The 21,648-nt window shown below is 42.7% G+C and overlaps 1 protein-coding gene and 1 long non-coding RNA gene across 5 annotated transcripts in view; one reads left to right on the forward strand and one right to left on the reverse strand.

Annotated features, from left to right (window-relative positions):
- Nucleotides 1-8,213: 8,213 nt before the first annotated feature.
- The window catches only part of SLITRK4 (SLIT and NTRK like family member 4), a 105,270-nt gene continuing 91,835 nt past the window's right edge, over nucleotides 8,214-21,648 (reverse strand). The window contains exons 1-2 of one of the 4 annotated variants that reach the window (XM_025861521.2): nucleotides 19,334-19,678; nucleotides 8,214-14,888 (exon numbers count right to left, since the gene is read on the reverse strand). In XM_025861521.2, the coding sequence (XP_025717306.1) occupies nucleotides 12,322-14,838 (2,517 nt within the window). In that variant the 5' untranslated portion in view covers nucleotides 14,839-14,888; nucleotides 19,334-19,678 and the 3' untranslated portion in view covers nucleotides 8,214-12,321. Of the gene's footprint in view, nucleotides 14,889-17,907; nucleotides 18,019-18,525; nucleotides 18,744-19,333; nucleotides 19,679-21,648 lie in introns of those variants that run through there. The other 3 variants (XM_073885657.1, XM_073885658.1, XM_073885659.1) reach the window with 3 other exon arrangements.
- Nucleotides 19,221-21,648, forward strand: part of LOC141371279 (uncharacterized) — a 150,894-nt gene continuing 148,466 nt past the window's right edge. Inside the window, exons 1-2 of the long non-coding RNA XR_012376099.1 lie at nucleotides 19,221-19,269; nucleotides 19,358-19,469. This is a non-coding gene — a long non-coding RNA (uncharacterized lncRNA). The remainder of the gene's footprint in view (nucleotides 19,270-19,357; nucleotides 19,470-21,648) is intronic.

Genomic DNA, 21,648 nt, shown 5'->3' on the forward strand with positions numbered 1-21,648 from the left:
TGTCTTTCCAAGCAGATGCCTCAGCACCTGGCATGTAGTATTTGCTCATTCTTATGTTCATTTATTGGAGAATTGGGGGGAAATAATTATGGCATGTGGGGGGAAAAGGAGTAACTGCAATAAAGAGAGGGGAGCCTTTGCAAGAGAGAGAAGGCAAAGAGTAAACAAAGCTAGAAAGAAGTAGGTATGGGGAAGTGGTATGAGCAAGGGTGGCAGGTCAGCATTTAGAGATAGCCCTCAGGAACCATCCAGTACCTTGAGAACATCAGGCTCTCCTGTCCCTCTCTGCCTTTACACAAACTGTGCTCTCAGCTGGGACTTCCCTCTCCATCTATCAAAATCCAATCCATCGTCCAAAGGCAAGGTCAAATGATACCTTCTTTGCTCCCCATGGTTGAACACCTGTTCATGCACAGCATGTTGTCTTTATATTACAGCAGCGAGGATGTGGGGTTCTCGTCATTTTCACATCTGCCTCCTCTACTAGGGCTGTGGTCCCAGTGGGGGCTGGGACGTGGTCCCCCTATTCCACACCCTTCCGACACAACCCAGAGAAGACACAGAGTAGGGACTCAGTGGAAGTGCATTAACTTGAATGTAAAGAATACACTCTACTGAGGAAATGCTGCCCTGGTGCGGGGGTTGGGGTGGAGTTTTCCTGCCCCAATTTGCTCCAGGTCAAAGCCCACAGCAAATAGCTGAAGGGCTAAGATTCCCCTATTTGTTCCTCATCCTTGGTGGGCAGCACCACTGGGCATAAAGTCTCTCAGAAATGCTGGGGTTTGGTGACCCTCCATGACCTTCCATGACAGCCCACCCCTGATCCCCTCTGGGGCTGACTCTAGGTACGCACTTTGACCTCCTGCCCTGAATGGGACCTGGCTGCTGGCCTTGTGGTTTCCATACACCTTTCCTCTGGAATCCTGAAGTCTTCTCTGCACTGATCTTTTGCTACCACTTCACCCAGTCTTCTGGTCCTGATTCTTGTCTCATTTCTCAGACCATCTCCATCTGTGGATTCTGTGTTCTGTTAGGGCATGGAGTCCCACAGCTGTTCTGACATCTGTCTTGGATGCAGTCCGAGTGGGACCGGTACCAGACAATACTGGTGGGATAGCACCGATGTCTCTCAGCAACACTGGACATGGTCAGTCACCCCTTCCTTCTTGAAACGTTCTTCTCTTTGCTCCCAGGCCCCCAGAGCCTCCTGGTTTTCCCTCTAGCTGTCCGGTCCCAATTTCTTTCTCCTGCAGGTGCTTTCTCTTCCAAGTTACTTCAACAGCAGAGATTCTCACAATTTAAGGTAAAGAAGAATAGCCTGGAAAGCTTAAAATGTACATTCTTGGGCTCTGCCCACAGGTATTCTGGTTCAGAAGGGGTCTGAGGGTCTGAATTTTAACAAGCACCTCAGGTGCTTTCGATACTGTTGATGCACTGAAAACCGAAGCTCGAACCAGCTGCAATCATTGGAGGGCCTTGTGTTTTCATTCTGTAACCTCCTTCTGTGACCTTCAGTGTCAGTTCTGTGTTTGGCCTTAGCTGCTCCTCAGAGCTCCTGTTCTGGACAAAGGCACCCACCTATCAGACAACTTGAAGGCTTCCAGCCATTTCCAACTCCCCTAGAGGATCCGATCTCAGTGAGTGGCATTTTCTTCAACCCAGTTGCTCAGGGCAGAGGACTCTGAGAATTTTCCTTGGCTCCCCTGTCACCCTTGACTCACATATCCAGTCTACGGGCAAGGCCCGCAGAGTCTTCATTCACAATAGTTCAGCCTCAATAAAGCAACCAGTGGTAGTCTGTCCTAGGTAAACCTAATCATGTCACCTCAGTGCTTTATAAACCTCCATTTACTTCCCAAAGCACCTGATAGACTCCTCCCAGGCCTTTCATAATTTACCCTGGGGGTTGGCACCCGTGGCTTGTGGGCCAATCCACCCACACCACCTGTTTCCTCAGTGAAATTTCACTGAGACACAGCCCCACCCGTTTGGTTTGTTTACTTATTATCTACAGCTACTTCTGTGCTACAACTGCAGAGTTGACTTGTTATAGCAAAGACCACGTGGCCCACAAAGCCTTTAGTATCTGCTATCTGGCCCTCTGCCCAATAAGTCGGCCAACCCCTGGTCTAGTCTCTGCCTACTTCACCGGCACCACATAATGAGATAATTCCCACACCGGGTCTTGGCCTATGTTGCTCCCTCAGTTTCAAATGCTATGCCCCAACCCCACTCTTCAACAACTAATTAATTTGAACTCACCTTTTAGGTCTTTAATTTAAATGTCCTTTCCACAGGACAGCCTCGACTAACTGATCCCCCCCGTCTCCCCACTCCAATATGAACAAGGTCAAATGAATGAAAGCCACTTTGGGGACATACATGGGTCTTTAGGAGAGTAGGTTTAAGTCAGTCCACCAGTTTCAATCGATCTGAGCTACACGAGCTTTACACGTGATACACTGAAGGATACAGAGGCCTCAGTCCACTGTTGGTCATAGGCTTGAAATGCCACCATTTGTCCTATCAACATGATCTCCTCCTCTCTTCCTCCATATCCTCTCTTAAAATACCCCTGAGAGTATTAACATACACATGTACATGTGAATTAGCTGCAATGTGAATTTGGTATTTGAAAGTGAATCAGGTAGAAAGAAAAACCTCAAACAGAACTGGAGTTTTAATGGGAGTGAGGAGCACTTGGTCACCGTCACAGAAGAGGATGTTTGAACAAGGAGCTATGGGGCTGCCCAGGCAGCAGGCAGGGTGATGGACAGGAAGAAAGAGGAGAGGCCAGAGGGTCAATGTGCTTTGTAACGTGTCAGCAACAAATCAAACGAAATATTTTTATTCCTTTCTATTCTTTTCTACTTAGACATTAATTAGGCAGAGGTTATTTATACATTTAACACCATGACTGTTTAGAAGTGAAGTATGATTCCAAAGTGTAAAACTGCTAATTCTGAATGAATTGTTAACTAGTACCTGAAGGAATACTCTTTGTGAATAAAGGGGTCAGCAAATGCACAGCAGCTACTTTGAAGGGGGCCCTAGTTAATAGCACTGAATGAAGACACACTCACAATTGCATTTCAGAGTGATTGCGGATGTATCCAGAATCTTTAAAAACAAACAGCACACCATAGACAACCAAAAACCCTCGAGGTTTGAAGGTTTTATTTTTTTCCCTTCTTTTCCTTTTTTTTTTTTTAAGAAAACTTTGTCTCTATGGAGTGAAATTCAAATAAGTATTTCTGAGAGTATTTTTTTTTGTAATTCAGATAATTTGTGGTTGCTATTCTTAATATAGTCTGTTGAGCTATAACCTGAATTAAAATTCTTTGGAATAATTTTCAACTTTATCTAATTGAGGGTAAATAATAAAGAAAGAGACCCAACTCTAATTAGAGAAGATGATATAACAATAAACTAACCTTTGTGTTCCATTTGCCAAGCTCAAGAAATAACCTCAAAATTGAAAATGTAGGACTGAAATAATAAATATAAGCACATCTTATTGTTGCTAGTGTGAGGTTGTTACTAGAGTGCCATCTTCAGTGCAATGTACAAAGAGGTTGTTTTTTCCTTTGTGAGAAAATTAAACATCAGAGACTATTCTTTTTGGAATGCTGACACAAAATGAAAAAACTAAAAATTAGAAGGAAACTTATGTCTCTTCCAAAATGATGCTTCATGTCTAATTGGTATTTGGGGTTATTGATTTGTTATTCTAATATCCAGTGGGTATCATCTATTAGTAATTAAGCTATTATAGATTGAGGATTTGAATGTTTGGGACAAAAATAGGTATTTGAAAGTTTTGACTTGCTTGATCAATGACTTTAGTGTATAAACCAGAGAATCCTGGAATCTTAGAAGTGTCCTCCAAGAACAACTAGTCCACGCTTGCATTCAAATACATTTTCTTGAATAACATCTATCCTCCTTGTCAAAACCATTCTCACTTTGGATACTTGTACAGATAAAGAACTCTGTATTTTGAAATCGAGCTCATTCCAGTTATGGGCTGCTAGAAAACCTTATGGAAAATGTCCTTATGCTACATTGGAATGTCTCCCTGCAGCCTCACCCACAGATCCTCATTCTCCTCTTTGGAACTTCCAAATAGAACAGTGTAATGGAAATAGCATTATTCTGTGAGTCAGGAGAAACAGGTTGTAGACCAGATTGGTCTTAATATGTTACTTGGCTTAGGGCAAGTCACCTTCCCTCTCTAGCCCTAGTTGCTCTTCCAAAAGAAAAGGAATAGGGATGAAATGATCTGATTTGCAAATTCAAGGAGTATATATACTCCCATCTTCCTGTGATGGTTCTTAAACGTTGGAGGTGACTATTTACCAACAGGCTCTTGGTTTACCCCTGTTCCGATAACCTTTAAGATGGAATAAAGACCATTTAGTTCTATCGTAAGACCACTTTGTTAGGTCCAACTGGCCTTCTTCAATATGTTTATAGTCAAATGAGCAGCTGAAATCAGATACGCGTTTGAGATTAAATAACCCAGTTAGTGCTCACACATTCTACACTGCAGCCGCATCTAAGCAACCAGGATGACTGTGCAGAGAATGGAAATGCTGTTCCGGAACTGAGTCCTACTTCCCTCCTAACGCACAGATCGAAGCCTACAAAAACGCCGACATGTTCAAAGGAAGGTGATCTACCTTGATGTAAGCGTAATAAAATGCCTGTGTTTTGGTTCTCTGAAAAGCCCTCTTTTCCTAAGGACAGGCTAGTTCCCTTCTTAATCCTAATGGTTTTATCCAGTTTCCAATACACATTTCTGTGTGACTGCTTAGTTACATACAGTAAAAAAAAAAAAAATGCTTTGTGAATTTTCACGGTGAGAATTGATACAGCAGCATTTCAGCAGCTGTGCCAAATCTGAGCAAATGACTATTTTCTGAAATAGTGCAAGGAGAAAATAACAGCCATGTTTATGGCAACACACGGCAAACCTGCCCACATGTCAGCAATAATAAACTTCTTTAGTTATTGCAGGGGCTCCTGAGTGCAAGCTGATTTCTCAGAGTCCAGCTCAGGAGTTAAGGCGCTGCCCTTCGATTCCACTGCAAAGAGATCTAAGACACAAGAAATATCTTCCTAAAGTTGGCTTCCCCCCCACCCCGATAACTCACAATGTCATCTTATAATTATTTTTGTGTCAGCAGGACTTCCTTTTAAATCAATCACTTACTGTACTAAATTTTCTATATTTCTGGAAGTTATAGAAGGAAATGAGCAGATAGAAGTGTGATGATTCTTTCTATAAATAAACTGTGAGTTTCCAGGATGGAATTACTTTCCACTTTGAAGGAGAGCTAGGCATAAAATAACTAGTAGCTGTTGTGGCCTGGAAGATAACTGGTAAATAAAAAACAAAAATGGCAATGTGGAAAACACATTTAATCGAAATGCTCTCTAGATGCGGTAATACTACAATGGCAAATATGTTTGGACATAGAAGCCTAGATTATTTCATGTGTCCCGTCACTAACGACCAAACAGCAGTGAAAAAAAAAAATCTCCCTGAGCTAGCCTGTGCCATAGATGATGTTGGCTGTTCATAGCAGCAGAAGAGAAGAATTTCCAGCAGGGAGGACTTGGCAAATGTGACACATCCTGCTAATGGAACAAGGAGACCCATGGCAAAGACATGGCTTCCTGGGGGTTCTCGCAGGAAATGGCTTTTGAAATGTGCACTTGGTAATTTGTATTGAAATACAATTTCTGAAAACAAACCAAAAGGTTTAGCAGCTTTTTACCATGGGATTAGGAACCCAAATGTTTGTATCGATTTCTTTTGCTCCCTATCAAAATTCATTATATGTACTATGCATATTTCACTTCCTATTCTTATTAAGCACCAGTACTGCCTTTTTTTTTTTTTTTTTTTTTTTTTTTTTTTACAGCTAGAGCTCTACCAGGAGGCCCTGACAGTCAGTTCGTGATGTCAGTCATCCCGGAAACGATTCCACGGGAGCTAAAAACGTAACCTGTTGTTTTAATTGACCACTGAATTCCTTGAAAACATATGAATTACTAGCGTTGTGTTGCTACATCCCAGGTTTCATGTCTATTTACAAGAAATAAAGTGGAGAGAGAGAATAAGGAGAAACAATTCTATGATTTGACCTATGTTGCCATGATTCTTGTTTAGGAATCAGATTCTGAGTTCTTTTGATAAATAAACATTTTTCCCCCTCTGAATACTCCCTTGCCCTCCCTGCTCTTAGGTACAGAATTCTTTGATCAGTAATTTGCAACCTACTTGATCTTCTTCTTCTTTTTAACCTCTATGTTCTAATAATGTCTAATCAAATCCTTCCCTGGGCTTCATTTTTTTGGATCTAGATGTCGCTACATGGTTTTCTGAATAATAGTTGTGAAAGGTAGCTGCAGCATTGATTTGTACCTTGATTGGCCACCTGGGAGTTCCATACTGCACTGTGCCTTAAATACGCTTACAGATGGAAGGATGATAATGATGATGAAGTTAATAAGGAAAATCAAAACCAAATATCAAGACAGTGGACATTACTGAAATCCAAGGAAGTCCTGAGAGGTAACTGGGCCAAATTTCTAGTATGTATGAACATGGTGGTCAGGTTTCCATTTAAAGTGAAGAAAAAAGCGGGACATTTACCTCTGGGGCCCCAATACCTACTTTGATTTGGAAAATCTAGGTAGTCAAGGCAGAAACATTTTGTTTATATCAACGAAGTAATTCCCTTTGTGCATAATTCACTATTTGTGTGTACGTGTGTGTCGGGGGGAGGCAGGTAGGTGGACCTGGCCTCCTCTTGTTCCGTTTTGTTTGGTTTCTCTTTTAGACCTGGCCTATTAAAAACAATTGCGTCGGCCCAAACCCAAATTATTTGCATTTCTTCTTGATGTTGAGTTTTACTAATTTCACACTAATAAACACACTAAATGGCTACAAATATGACCTATAAGAAAAGACTTTTATTAGTGAAAACAGCATTAAAATTACTGAATATCAACTCCAGAATTTTACCACAATGGTTCAGTTTACATGAAACAATAATGAAAATATACATTGCAATTCGTAGTCGGGAGAACTGAGCTTACTATGATTTTCAAAGACTTCCATGAGCAGTATCCATTGCACAACATGGCTTCCTCAGGTTGGTAACCAGCAACACAGGACATGATCTAGTATCTGTACGGTGCCAACTAAGAGAAATGTGTTGTTCAGAAACTTTAGAAGACTATTTCCTTCCTATAGCTAATTTGAAAGTGATGTTTTATATTTTTTCATTACATAGTCTTATAATTTCTCTGAAGACCTTATTCATGAGCTTTTTAAGTTAAACAAGTAATTTCTCATTTCTGACATATTAATGAAATCACTAGACTTTCTATCTAGCCAGGGTCTACAAAAGCAAACTAAGGTGGAGGGCTGAGTAATTCTTTCCTGGTTCTGGGTACTGTAGTCCATGGATCTGGTAATTATTAGGATTTAATGAAAAATCCGAATCTTTTTATTCTCAACAGCATTTATTTGGCTCAAGGTATTTAAGCAGTTGTCTCACAGCCCCACTTCATTTTCCCTCTGTAGACTTAGGAACAACAGGCTAAATGTAATCTTTACAAAATTTAAGAAGCCCTACTCTTTCATAGAAGATAGACAACACAGTTTGGCTTCCTGGATTTCCCCTTCTGAAATGCAATCTTATCAACCAGTAGAAACTAACACAAAACAAAAGTCAAAATTAGATTAAGGGCAATTTTGTCCAAATACATTATTGAAAATTCATTTAACCTCCTGTTTGATTTTAATTTAACAAAGGACAGATAACCAGCAAATACAAAATTGAGGGTTAACAATTATCAGGTGAACTTGATATTTGTTGCCAGTTATTCGCTGTAAGTGAAGCCACAAACAGGATATTTTAGTTCCGCCCATCTGACCATAGTGACTAATAGAATGAGCACTGGAAATGAAGCCAAAACTTCATCTGATACCACTTGTCTACATAACTGGGTAGCCGGGGCCCAAAGCCCTCTGCTCAGTACTCACGAAGAACTAAAATGAGTCATACAATCACGGGATATAGATCCTGTGCTACGTAAAACATTTAGTCCAAAAGCACTGTTCACTTCTTCAGCATAACTAGGTATAGACCTAAGACCACAAAACTCTTCATTTGAAAAAAAAAAAAAAAACAAAACTCTTCATATGTATTCTCTCTCTGTTTCCCTCTCTCTTTACATCTCTTCCCATAAGGAAATGTGCAGAAGCATTTAAATAGATAAAGATTGAATATTAATATTTGCTTATCTGCAGTTATGTCAGATCCCAACTGATTAATGGGAATGGGCTGCCAGTGGAAAGGAACACAGATTGCAAAGATGTCTGAAAAGAAAGCATTTCTTAACAGAGATTTAGCAATTACGTTTAATACAAACAGTATTCTAAAGCTCTGTATCTTACCCTCAAATCTAGGTGAAAAGATCAATTTGGTTACTACTTTATTTTTTCGGAAAGATAATGGAAAGATAAATATATTTAACAAATTGTGGCTTCAGAAATACCATTGTAGCAAACAATTTTATTAATACTTTCATAAAAATGGCATTTAATAAATTCTCTCTGATAGCTTGATGTTATTAAAAGCAAACAAAAGTCATTAAAACAGTTTCTTTCCATGATGTACATTAGCTTTCATAGCATGACTGGATTTTTATCTTATAAGCTAACCTAAAATACTAATAATTAAATCAGGGTAAAAACAATACAATGTGTTTTCTTTACTTTATTTCGAAATAGTGATTATAAATACATTCTTAATATATTTTCTCCCCAGCTCTTTGGATGCGACAACAATAACAGCAACAACAAAAAAAAACTCACTGTGCTCATTTCATACAGTGTCAATGTACAAATCATGCAAAAGATATTATAGGTTACTATTACTGCCATACATTTCTAGATGTGTTTTGTTATTTCTGCAAAACCTGCTGACGTTACTCATGAGGCCATGCCCTGTATAATTTATGCATCCTTATGGCTTAAAGAAACAAAAATGCTTTAAAAAAGCAACAACAGAAAGCTGGTCTTAAATGATTTTCTAATTAATATATTTATTTAGTTTATTTTTCAGAATGGAAAACTAAATATAGAATATAAATGGCCTTATAGACTTGAATCACTGTATTTTAATAGCTGCTTTCTCATAAAATTACACAGATTTACTTTTAAAGAATTGAATCATTTTTTATTGATTTCATAGAAAAATAATTTAAAACTTGATTTATATTACATGGACATAATATATTATCTCAACCCCTTCACTAATTTCATATGATCTAATCTTCTTTGCAACCATTCTAACAGAGTCCAAGCACATGATACAATGCCAAGAAGCCCATGATGTGTCAGGCCACGTTAGAAGTGAGCTCTTCTTGGATTTTCTAGATTTGAATCAAATTCTACCAAAGATGATGCACTGACATATAGATCATTCCTCAAGGGGTTAAACTAACATCAAGGTTATAGTTGAAGCCAACAAAATGTACAGTATCCTAACTGCTCTTGTACTCAACTCAAAACTTAGGCCTAACTACATTATCATAAAATGTACAAGTAGAACTAATGAGAGACAGGTGCAAAACAGTATACACTGTTTAATGTAGGCACAATGACTTCAGTTAAGGAAAATGGATTGGCCTTAACCAAGGATTTGTTACTGTCATTCACTTACAGTTAAAACCTCCAGATAACCCCACGCATTGAAATTACTTTTTAAAAAATGTTGAACATTTATACCTTTCAGCAGAAGAGTATGAGATAGCCAATATGCTACAGCAAGCTTTGAGATGGTGGCAGGGACTCTTGCCATTGACAACTGCAGAAACCTTGAAACATCTTCAAAGCATCACCACACTGAATAAAGGCATCATCCCAAGGACCTATTATCCCCAGATCATGGATAGAGCTTTCTGGTTCCTCCCATAAGTGTCTACTTAAGATTCCTCAATCCATACTTTATTGACAGGATAAACTGAAACACTTTCTTTGAAGCCTTTGCATCTTTATCCTGTCAGTATGCATTAGGAGCCCTTTAATCCATGGATGAATGCAAGCATGGTAATGGCATATTAAAAGTCCTTATGAAATTGTAGATGAAAACACGCTGTTGGGCACACATCTTCGTGTCTTTTCTTTCAAGATCAGAAAGCAAGTATTTGTTTGTATTTTTTTAATATTCATATAAAGTTTTCACAGACATTGTCATGAAAATTAAAATTACACATTGAAGTTTTAAGAGCACCAGCACACACATATGGAGACATTTTTTTCTATTTAAAAAAAATCTCCAGATTATCTCTATGTATGCATATACACCCAAATACACACACACAGGCACACACACACGTACTCGCACACCCTCTAAGAATGCCAAGTTGTTTATTTGTTTTTTTTTTTATCCCGGAACAAACATATAAAGCCCTGAAATTAGTACTTAATAAAGGGACTACTGTTACAACTTTAGCCGCCATATCATTTTGGAAGCTGCACCAAAACATCTGCCACTTGAAGTTCATGAAGAATGTCTATGTTTACCTTCTTGGTCATCTCACTGATTAATAGAGTAATTATAAGAGATGGAGCACAAAGAAATATACATATGCAGGCAGGCCAAGAAGGTAATGTGTTTCAGGATGTCACTTTGCTAATTGGGAGCTCCTAAAAATCTTCAAATGTCTCCCATTATCAAGTCCTTCCTTTGACCAATTTTGACTTAGAAGTTAACAGCACAAGCAAACACAGTGGCATATCATTTGTAGTTGCGGACTGTGAACTAATCTGAGACCAACGAAAGCATTTTACAGTGTGGCTTTGATAGCCGAGATCACCATGATGTTCACTGCTCTACTGGATTATCTGATAGTAGCTGGAATGATGACAGAACAGGATACTGATGCATACGAGATATAACTATTAACCTTACTCATTAATTTTTTTTAAATATTTGTAGTGAAAACTACTTGAATTAAGCTCATAGAATCCTGAAAAGCAAGACAACTGATGGCAAGTAACAACCGCCCCAGACACAATACTATAAAACTAAGGAACTTATTTTAAAATGCACAGTTGGTAACAAATCTGAAGATAATATGCTAAATTCTCAAGAATAGCACAGAACTGTTTTTTTGTATTTTTGTGTTTTTGTGGTTTTTTTTTTTGTCTGTTTCGTTTTTAAATTATACCTGATCACAATGTCCAGAATATTTCTGTACACAGAAGCTTCAGTTTCGGTTTGGTATATTTTTTTCTGTCTAAATTTATACCTATTGATAAATTCCCTGTGACCAGGAAAACAAGTCAGGCATATTAAATACATATTAAGGAGTACATATTTTCCTATTTAGTATACAAAGTACTTCATAAATATGAATTATGTTACAAAAATAGCTTTGGGTGCGCTCACATGGTAAGCACTTTGCTAATTTTGGACAACCTTTAAGGATTGTGGGTATTTCACGTAACTGAGAACAAACTCTAATGTTAGTTTAATTTGAGCCTTGTTTAATTCTGATAAACATCACGTATTTCTTCAGATCACCACAAATGCTATGTAACTCACATTGACTTTTTTCTTTTAGGTTTTATGTATAGACAGGTAATGCTTAAAGTGTTCAAATTTATTTTATAGTTATGTAATGCATGGTATATTTTAAACAAATATTTGCACAATTTAACATTATAAATCCAGCGGTTTCAAGATGCAGGCCATAAAGTTTACCGATTTACAAATACTATCGAATGTTCTCTCTTTGCATGCTTTTTTTTTTTTTAACTTTTCAGATAATCTTTACACAGAGTTGTTACAATGCCACAAATCAAAAGGATTTATTCCAGTTCCACCGACTTAATCTACGTGCAAGATGAAGGACCCAGCTGAGGTACAAACACTGGTACCAGTTTTCTTGAGTTTGCTTTACAAAGCACAAAGAGACGAAGGTTTTGCATTGGGGTACAAAACAGATTTGCCTCTTGAGGTTAAATTCAGTGTATCATGTATATAAAGCATCCCTTTGGCAATAGAGTTTGCAGTATCCCCACAGGACTCCACAGTATAGGTTTTATGTAGTAAAATCTATTAAGGAAATTCTCTTCTACTGGACACATCTTTGCAGCTACAGTTAATGAGACAGCCTCGGAAACACCTGCCTCTATGCCTATTGATAATATAGTATTTGGAAGTTAGAAGTCAACAAAAGGCACTTTCATCATTAAATAAATGTCCTCTGTATGAAGTGAGATTGCATGACCTAGATCTTGTTCAAAGCTGTCTGCTCCTCAAGGACCTGTAGGTAGTCAGGGGAACTCTGGAGTTTTGCCTTCAGTTCAAAATACTCGCTGCTCTTCCGCTGCTCCACGACAATTTTACTGTGGTTGCCGCCTATCAGTGACTTCTTGTTTTTTTTGTCTTGTTGTTTTTCTGGATAGCGGATCTCAAAGCCACTGACACCTATGCTATTGTACTCCTTTTTGCTTTCCAGAAAATTCTGAATAAACACATTGGAATCCCTGCTCGGGAATAATTCATCCAGCTCATCAATTGTGCTCAGTCTCTTCCTGCTATCCACATGTAATAAATCTTTCTCCTTGTCGGCAACATTTCTCATAACGACTTTCTGTCCTGGAGGATCTGAAAACATGAAGCCGGTTTCTGACTCTTTCAAACCGCAGGTGTGGCTCTTGCTCATCTGCTCTATGGTTTGTGGAATGAAAGCTTCTGTGCTCAGTCCGTCCTTTTTATTGGTCTTGTGGTCATGCTTCCTCAGCTGCAGCTGCATGGAGCCACACTCAGGATTCCCCAGGCCCTCGTGCTTGACCGTGGGCTTCTTGTTTCGCCGCAGCACAAAAACAAGAAGACAGAAAGCAACGAACACAGTTAAGATGAGGACCACTAAGATACTGAGGATTAAAATAGACAGAGGCACCGGGCCACCGGGAGGACTTCGAATGGGACCCAGCGGGGTGGTGAACGTAATGGCAGGTGCAGGGCTCGTGAATGGCGCAGATGGCTTGTTTAAGAGTTTAGGACATAAGATTTCATTTTTGAGGGACTTCAGTTCAATGCTGGCAAACTGAACAGGTGTCTCACATTTCAGCTCCTTCACAACAATCCCGTCATTCAACTTCTCCAGCCACAGCTTTAACGCCACCAAGTCACAAGTGCAGTCCCAAGGGTTGCCCTCCAGGTCAATCTGTGTAAGAGACTGCAGCTGATCGAGGACCCCGCTGACAGGTAAGTACATGAACTTGTTGTTCCTCAGGTTCAGTCTAGCGAGGGGCGCTCCTGAAAAAATGTAGACAGGCAGGCTCTTTAAGAGATTATTGTTTAAATACAGTAACTGTAAATTTGGCATCGAGTCAAAGGTGCCTGCTAAGATCTCCTTAATCAAATTGTATTCCAAATACAGATACTGTAGGTTATGAAGGCCTGAGAATATCTCAGGATAGAGTCTTTCAATCTGATTGCCATTGAGATAGAGCCTGCGTAAATTAGTGAGATTATGGAATACATCTCCCTTGATAACTGTAATCTGATTGCTGCCTAAATGGAGCAAATCCAGTCCTTCAAACTCGGCAAAGTCTGCGATGTCCACGTCTTTGATGCTATTGCCATTGACATGCAGCTTCTTGGCATTTAAAGGTTTCGGTATCAGTTCAGACATGGACTGTATATTTTTCTCTTGGCAGTTGACACTCAGTCCCAAATCTGAAGGATGTGTTTTGCAAAAGCAAGGGGCCGGGCAAGGTGTCAGGGGAGGCACCCTTGTTTGGTAAGACACAATCTGACTGAGATTGCGGTTGGAGAGGGACTTGCCTGCCACAATTCCAGAGATCTTGGAAGGATTTGTGGTTTTCGGTGGTTTGGTCACTAATCTGTGTAAGGATGTTTGGGTCGTGTGACCATTGGGAGTGGTGAAGCCATTCTCCAGCTGAGACGGAGGCAGGATTCGTACATCAAAATCACTGCCCGTGCCCATGGGGCATAATTCTTGTTTGTTGGTTTCTTTTAAAAGCCTTCCGTATAAGTCACTGGGAGTTTCGCAGATAGCCTCTCCTATGTAAATGTTATATGGCATATTCTCCAGCCAAGCTTTTAAAGGCAACAAATCACAGCTACAGTTCCAAGGGTTGTCTTCCAGTTGCAGTTCAACAACACGGCCTATGTGTTCCAGAACTCCGATATAGGGGAGTTTCTGGATTCTGTTCCCTCGTATATCCAGATGGGTCAAAGATGCGAATCGGAAAATATTATCAGGAAGGAATGAAATCAGATTGTCATTAAGAATGAGAACTTTCAGTTTGTGGAGCTTATTGAAGGCTCCTCGTTCAATATACTTGATTAAATTGTAGTCAGCCTGGAGATACTCCAAGTTCTCGATGCCAAGGAAAGTGTCAGCTCGGAGAATCTTTAATTCATTGTTGTTCAAGTGCAACTGCTTTAATGCACTGAGCCCAAGAAAGGCTCCTCCCTCAATGTTCTGCAGCTTATTATTTCCCAGCTGCAGGGATACTGCGTGTGAAAAATTCAAGAATGTATTTGGATAGAGGATATTTAAAAAATTGTTTTGGAAATTGAGGTGATAAAAATTCGACCACGGCGGCTTCAGCTGAGTTGGTCTGTAGACCGAAACTTTCTCACAGTTGACATAGAGCACATTCTCGACTGACACGCAGGAGCACACGTTGCAAATTTCCACCGATGTGTCAGAATCTGCATTTGCCGAGGAAATCGGGGCTGACAAAATCAGAAAGAGCCAAAGAAACATCTTCTTGCAATCAGCAAACAACTTTATGCTTCTGAATAAAGAGAAATAATCTACAAAATAAAAAGAAAACATTTTTTCAATGATCATTACTTGAAAAAGTATTTGCGCTTACATCATACTGTAGTGAGCGCGTGGCTGTAATGGTTAGCTTTGTAGTGTTCTGCAAGGATTCTCACTCAGGTGAACAATAATCACCAGAAATGCCATCAGTTTTATTTCCATACCTGTAGTTTATACATTTTACACATGCATAACACCCAACAAACAACAGGAGAAAAAGGCTTGATTGTGCTTAAACCTTTACAATCAGAAAATATTTTCTCTACATGGGCTATCAAATTCCACCCTTGAACACAGACCTTTTGCAACTCTAATGACTGATCCCAGGCCATCAACTCTGCCTTTGTAGTTTGCACCACAAAGGCATTTCAATCTGTAGAAGTCGGCTCTCTGGGCTTCAGCTTGATAAGAGGCTGAACAGAGAAAATAGTAGAGCCCGGGATTCAACGGAGGGTGGCAATGGGAGGGACTGGGTTGCTGTAGAGGGGACAGTCAAAAGATCAAGGTAGAAGGAGCCCTGGGAAGAGATCTGCCTGAGCTTCAGCCCACAGGTAAGCACACTGCCACGAACCAGTTCACTCCTGTACATGGCTGCCTTAAAAAAACACAGATGACCCAGTGAGGTTCTAGAAAAATAACTGAGTAGGAAATGGCCAAATTTTAATTTCAAGTAAATACATAGTACCTAATTTCCTGTCAGTCATCTCCCAAAGGAGGAGGGGGGAGCCTTTTGTTTCTGGGTCCCAGAAAGCAGGAGAGAAACCTGCTTGCTCCTCAATTGCCTAGCTGATGTCCAGACAGCTTTCCCACCCCCCAAGAACTGGCTCTCCTGCCTCCCTGGCCCACTTCTATTCCTTTACATGCCATTTTGAACCCAGGTCCGAGGACTGACACTTGGCTCAGATGCTTATCTCCTTCACTTGGAGCACAGACTAGCACTGCTGAGGAAGAGTTCACACACTACAATCCTTGAGTGGTTTTATCTGCAGCACCAGATACATTTAGTACAGTAAATGTCCTAAAATCATCACTTCCCAAACATCCCCTCCCAATATCACCACCCCATGTCTCTGTCTATAAACAAATCACGAATCACCTAGTGGAGTTTAATGCTTAGCAAATTAACCCCTTGTAGCCATTTCCTTAAATACAGCATGCATATACAAATATATGCAATGTTTCCCTGGAAAAGCCTAAAAGGAAAAACAAGCACTGTGCATTTTACTGTTGCAATTTTCGCCATGCGAGTCTTTTCCATCTTGAATGGGAAGCTCGCTGCAATTTCCATATGGTTACCACCAAACATTAATTAAATAAATAAATTACCCAGGAACACACGATGAGGGAAATGATACAAAGAAGTGTCACACAGAAACTCCTTTGTTTATTTTGCCCACGAGGAATCAGCTAGTGGTAAAACCAACCATGTCTCAAGGTAGACCATCCATTAGCCACGACCCAGAAAGATTTGCATTTTAAGTAGTTTGGTTCAGAATACAGCCAACACTGCCGAGAAGCTCCTTGCCTGCCATATAGACATGAATTTCCCCTATTCACCGTGATAGTTTGATTGGCAGTCCAAAAAGAAGTCATAAATTCTTAAGTATGACATCATCCAAGCCAACTTTCATTGTAAAATCAAAATTTCACATGATCATTTTGCCTTCCTATAGATGTGGTTTTCACAGCTATTCTGGTTCAGTTGAGTCATTTCTTGTTACTAACCCCCAGCCAAAAATCAACCAAACTAGAAACAAAACAAAACAAAACAAAAACCCCGAATAACCTGAATTCGGTACAAAAACAAGAACAAGGAGCATCAGCAGATCTGAAATTGCATAAGGAGCTGCCCTCCTCCTCGTAATTTCTACTTTAAATAGCAAGGGGGAAAAAAGCCACAAGGACAAGCTAGGAAGTTCCCAAATGCATCTCCTGTGTAACAGAGAAAGCCGCAGGCAGCTGGAGTGTCAAGCGAGGGAGAGGGGGAGTCGATCGCCAAGGAAGAGGGACTGAAAGGGCAAGAGACCATGGAGTAGTGGTGAGAGGAGGCAAGAGAGCTGGAAGGGAGCTAGAAAGAGGGCAAGGGGGCACTGAATGTAAGCAAAAGAAACCTCCCATTCACATGGTACCATTAAAACATGCACATTTTAAAATTGGGGAAAAAAGGAAAATAAGAAAAAAACCCACGAAGTATGAGTTGGGTACCAAAAGCCATCTCTCGGGCTGCCGAGAGCGGCGCGTCTGCCAAGAGCGGCCCGTCTCCCCATCTACCTCTCCGTCTCTCGATCTCTGTGCCCGGCAAGCCGCTCGGCTCCCACAGCCGGCCAGGACCGCACAAACCTAGCTAGCCTTACCACGTACCCGGCATCCAACCGAGTGCCGTTCCAGGCGCTCCGCGCCCGTGCGGAAGGAGCGGGCCTGCTGGGGGACAGATGCCTGCGCGGGGTGGGCCGAGGTGGCTCCCCTGGAGCTGGCAGGAGAAACCTCTGCCCGCCAGCCTAGGCGGGGGTGGGGGGCTCCGCCGAGAGACGCGGTCACTGCCGCCCCCTGTGCGCTACCTCGAGCCGGCGGCGACGCGGCTGGAGGGGCGCCGACGATGGCGCGTACCGCAATGTTTTGCCGCATCCCGGTGCCCGGAGTCGGCGCGCAGCCCCCTCCCGGGTCCCGGGCCCAAGCAGCGGCCTCGTGGGTCGGGCAGCAGAGGCGGGGACCGCTCGGGATGTCGCGGGGGCCTTCAGCTCCGCTGCGCACACATTTCTCCACGCGCTCCCGTCCCACAACGGGCAGCTATTGGAGTTTCCATCGGCCTCTCTAGACCCGGGCGTGCGGTGGTTGAGGGGTAAGAGACGGCCAGCTCAGGCCACGAGGCCGAGGGCCACTGGGGCGTCACTGGCCCGCCTGTTACAGGCAGAGTGACCCAGTGGCTCTGTGGCCGAGAGTGGGGGTCCAGGCACCCCCCCCCCCCCCCATCCCCCCCCCCCCCGGCCAGCCACAGAGTGCTGCTCTCACCAAGCCAGAAATCAGCTCAACATTTGGGCATCTTGCAAAGTCCCGCTGCCAGCACTTGCCCGGCTTTGCAGGTCTTTTAGAGTTAGCCACCGGCTTCTCGCGTATTCCCTGTGTTGCTGGGTGCCAGTAATCTCCGACCAGCTCGGGGCCACTGCCCTGAGCCCCAGATCCACGTCCGCCTAGAGTGCTTGCGAGGGGGGCGCAGAAAACAAAGCCAGCGCAGCGGCCCCGACAGCCCGAGTCGCCCTAGACCAGGACACTTTCCCCGCCGCCCCAGCTGCCCGGGGAGGCAGTGATGTTAAGGACACCGGATTCTTTTGGTCCTCAGGGACTTGCGACCGCGCCGTGGGTAGGCAAGCAGGGTGGTAGTGGGGTAGCCACTATGGTCGCTTTGGCCACTCGGCCGGCCCCAAACCAACACGACCCAAACTAAAAATAATAAGCTACCTGCCCCCCTCCGCGCGTGCGCGCGCGCCCGCGCCCGCGCGCGCGCGCGCGCGCACACACACACACACACACACACACACACACACACACACACTCGTGCTGCTGAACCAAGCGGGGAAGAGGCAGCGAGTGTCGGTGCAGCTCGCGCAGCCCCGCTGAAAATTCACCCACCTCCGGTGCCCAGCAGCTCTCGCAGGGCCCGCCGCGCCGTGATCCGCTCTGCAGTTTCCACGATGGTCCCTACGTGATCCAGGATTGAGCTGCTCCGCGCCGGCTCGCCCGTCAAACCCACCAAGCAGCCCTCGCAGGCAAGCGGGCGGGCAGCGGCGCGCACGCGCGCACCCGGCCAGACACCGCGCGCGCACCCAGCCCCTCGCACACGGGCTGCACCTTTACATACACGCGTCGAATCCCCGCCCCCGCCCCCCCCACCCCGCGCACACGCAGCCTCCCTCCCGAAACTCAGGAACCTCGACCCCCGCACATTGCTGAGGCCCCCTGTCCCCCATCCAGACACCTCCACTTGATTCCTCTTCCACCCACACGCCAAGAAAGCGTACTTTCCTCCAGGCATCCGCCCCCTCTTTATGCCTAAAACACCCCCTAGGGAGGAGCGACCCCTTTCCTCACGCGTAGAGACCCCAGTCTCCAAACGCGAGCGCGCCAACCTCCATCCTCCCACCACATACACGCACACTCGAGTCCTTTCTCCTCCCTCAGTCCCCTAAGAACGAAGGCGCGCACACACACACACACACACACACACACACACACACACACGGGGCGTTCCTTTGAGAGAACAACCAAGAACCCAGGCAAAGCCAACGAAACGTCGGAGGCGGGGGAGGGGGGCCAAGGGAGGTAGATAGGGTCGTCGAGTCTACGCGGGATTGAATAATTCCAGGATCAAGGGGGGTGAGTCAACAACGACATTCAAAGGCAACAATCGCACTTGGGCTTTGTATAACGGGTACAGTACCTTTGGCTAATTGTCACCCCGCAGATCAGAGGGCTCCGGGAATACTTCTTCGGCAGCGGGCGATCCTGGATGGAGCCTTCTTGGGACCAGTTTCCTGGGATCCAGTAGTATCCTCACTCCCCCTACCTGTCTGCGCGTAAGGGGCTGGGGGCTTTAAGGCAAAAGTGTGAAGCTTTAGCCCAGAGTGAGACTTATTTAGTGGGTTTAGGAGGAGACGGGTTAATTCTCTGCACCTTAGAACTCTGCGTGCCTTCGGTGTAGAACGGGTTAAGCAGGACGATTAAAGAGCTGGGGGTGGGGAGAGGGGGAGAGGGATAGAGGAAAGAGAGGTGTGGGACCGGGAGAGATGCCTCACTTGCGACCAAAAGAAGAAGAAGAAAAAAAAAAAATCTGCTTTGGCTACTGAGCATGCCCAGTTCCCAGCTCGAGCCCTATAAGGGAGGCATTGTGTGCGTTCCGCTTCTCCGGGCTTTGGTGGTGACCGGGAGGGGACTTTGGTTGGGGAGGGTGGTGGTGAATGAGAGGCTTTAGGGAAGGGGGACAAGGTTTGGAGCTTTGGGGGCTTTGCGGGAAGAGAGACCCACGGGATACCTTGGGGAGTCAGTAAAGGAGACAACGGAAGGGACTACGAAAAGTCACTTCAGTAGCCCCCTATCATGGCTATACCAAAGAGGCTTTAGCAATTGAATCTCAAATATCCAGAAGCTGCAAATCCAGCGTGTGGATTGTCTAGGCCCTTTTCTTCTACCCATTTGCTAGTGCTTCCACAAGAGAGTAGGAATATCCTGGGGAAAGGCTAATGTTCAAACGAGTTTCATGCAGACTGGGAATTTAATTAATAAGCTTGGCAAGAAAGCAAATGTACCTGTGGGGCGAGGGACATTGGCTCTCCTGTATGTATTTCAAATACCTGGCTTTCCTAACGAGGAAAGGCTAAAACGGTCGTTTTACTCCCCTCCCCCTCAACCTTGCTGTTTTTGTAGGTGCTTGGCTAAGAAAAACAACTCTCTCTCTTTACTTTGTGTCTGTGGGGATAAACTGGCTTTAGGTAAATAGAGCTAAGTTATAAAAGGCAAGTATTTTCCTAGCCCATTCTTTGCCACATTTCAGGTAAGACTGCAGGGCCCATTTCTTCAGGACCTATGTTCTGCCTAATCCACTTACTCAAATTCTAGTCGCTCTAGCCACAATAGGGTATAGTCAGTACCCAGAAATGCTTTTACTTAAAAATGAAAAACTTTAAAACTAGCAATAGCTTTGAAACCAGAATTTGGCTGTCTGCCTGAACTCCTACAGTTAAACATTTACCATAATTGGTTGATGTTTAAAGGCCTCAAATCTAGGCAAAAAATCCGATGAGGAAAGGATTTATTACATTATTTGTGGGTAGTGTCCTATCTTCTATATTATCTGTGGTATGTATTCACATATAAGTTCATATTTTTTTCATTTTTGTCATTTCATGAGGCTGCCTTCAGGTTATATTCATGCAAATGTTTGCTGGGCACAGCATGTATATAGAGATGCATGTACAATGTTTAAATGAATATTTAAATAGATACGTGTATATAGGCATATTTTCTTATGAACTTGGTAAATATTACATCTTTCATAAAGAATCCTTTCTCTACCCTCACACTTTACTGTCCTCAAAAATTTCGTCTTCTTCTCTTTTAAAAACCTAGAGGCAGAAATTGAGTGGGCAGCAATGGTAAATTTTGCTATATTCCATGTGAAATCCGTTACGAAATAGCATTACTTAAGGAAACACTAAAGGATCCGTCCATAACAACATAGGCACTTGTGCAGCTCCTTAGTAAGGTGAAATTTGTTTTCTCCATAGGTAACAGCTGCAGTATGTTGAAAAATCCCTCTACTGTTGTACATTTGAACAAAACACATCCTGCTAATTAAGAACTCACATTTGCATTATATTGTATAATGCAATTTGAAAGTGGTAATGGATACCAAAACAAGTTGGCATTTATTCTAAATGCAAAGGATTCAGGAAGCTACAATATATTTTATCAGGATAGAGGAATTGTTTGTCCTTTACTATAAATGTTAACAAGATTCAATAGAATGAGCAAAAATTTTACCTGAAAATATAATGCACATTCCAAGCACTGTGAGAGCTGAAAAGGCCAGATCTGGACAGTAAATATCAGATGATTTAAATACCTACCTTTATTCAACTTTAGAAACTGTTCTGAGAGTTGACTATAATAACTGTGAAATGCTCTTTTTCATATGGGTATGGAGACAGAAGTCTGAAAACAAGTACAGCTAGAACATCAGTAAACTACAAGTAATAA

The sequence above is a fragment of the Callorhinus ursinus genome, unplaced genomic scaffold (genome assembly GCF_003265705.2).
Source record: "Callorhinus ursinus isolate GAN/ISIS: 27379988/994484 unplaced genomic scaffold, GSC_fseal_2.0 scaffold64, whole genome shotgun sequence".
Classification (NCBI taxonomy): Eukaryota; Metazoa; Chordata; class Mammalia; order Carnivora; family Otariidae; genus Callorhinus; species Callorhinus ursinus.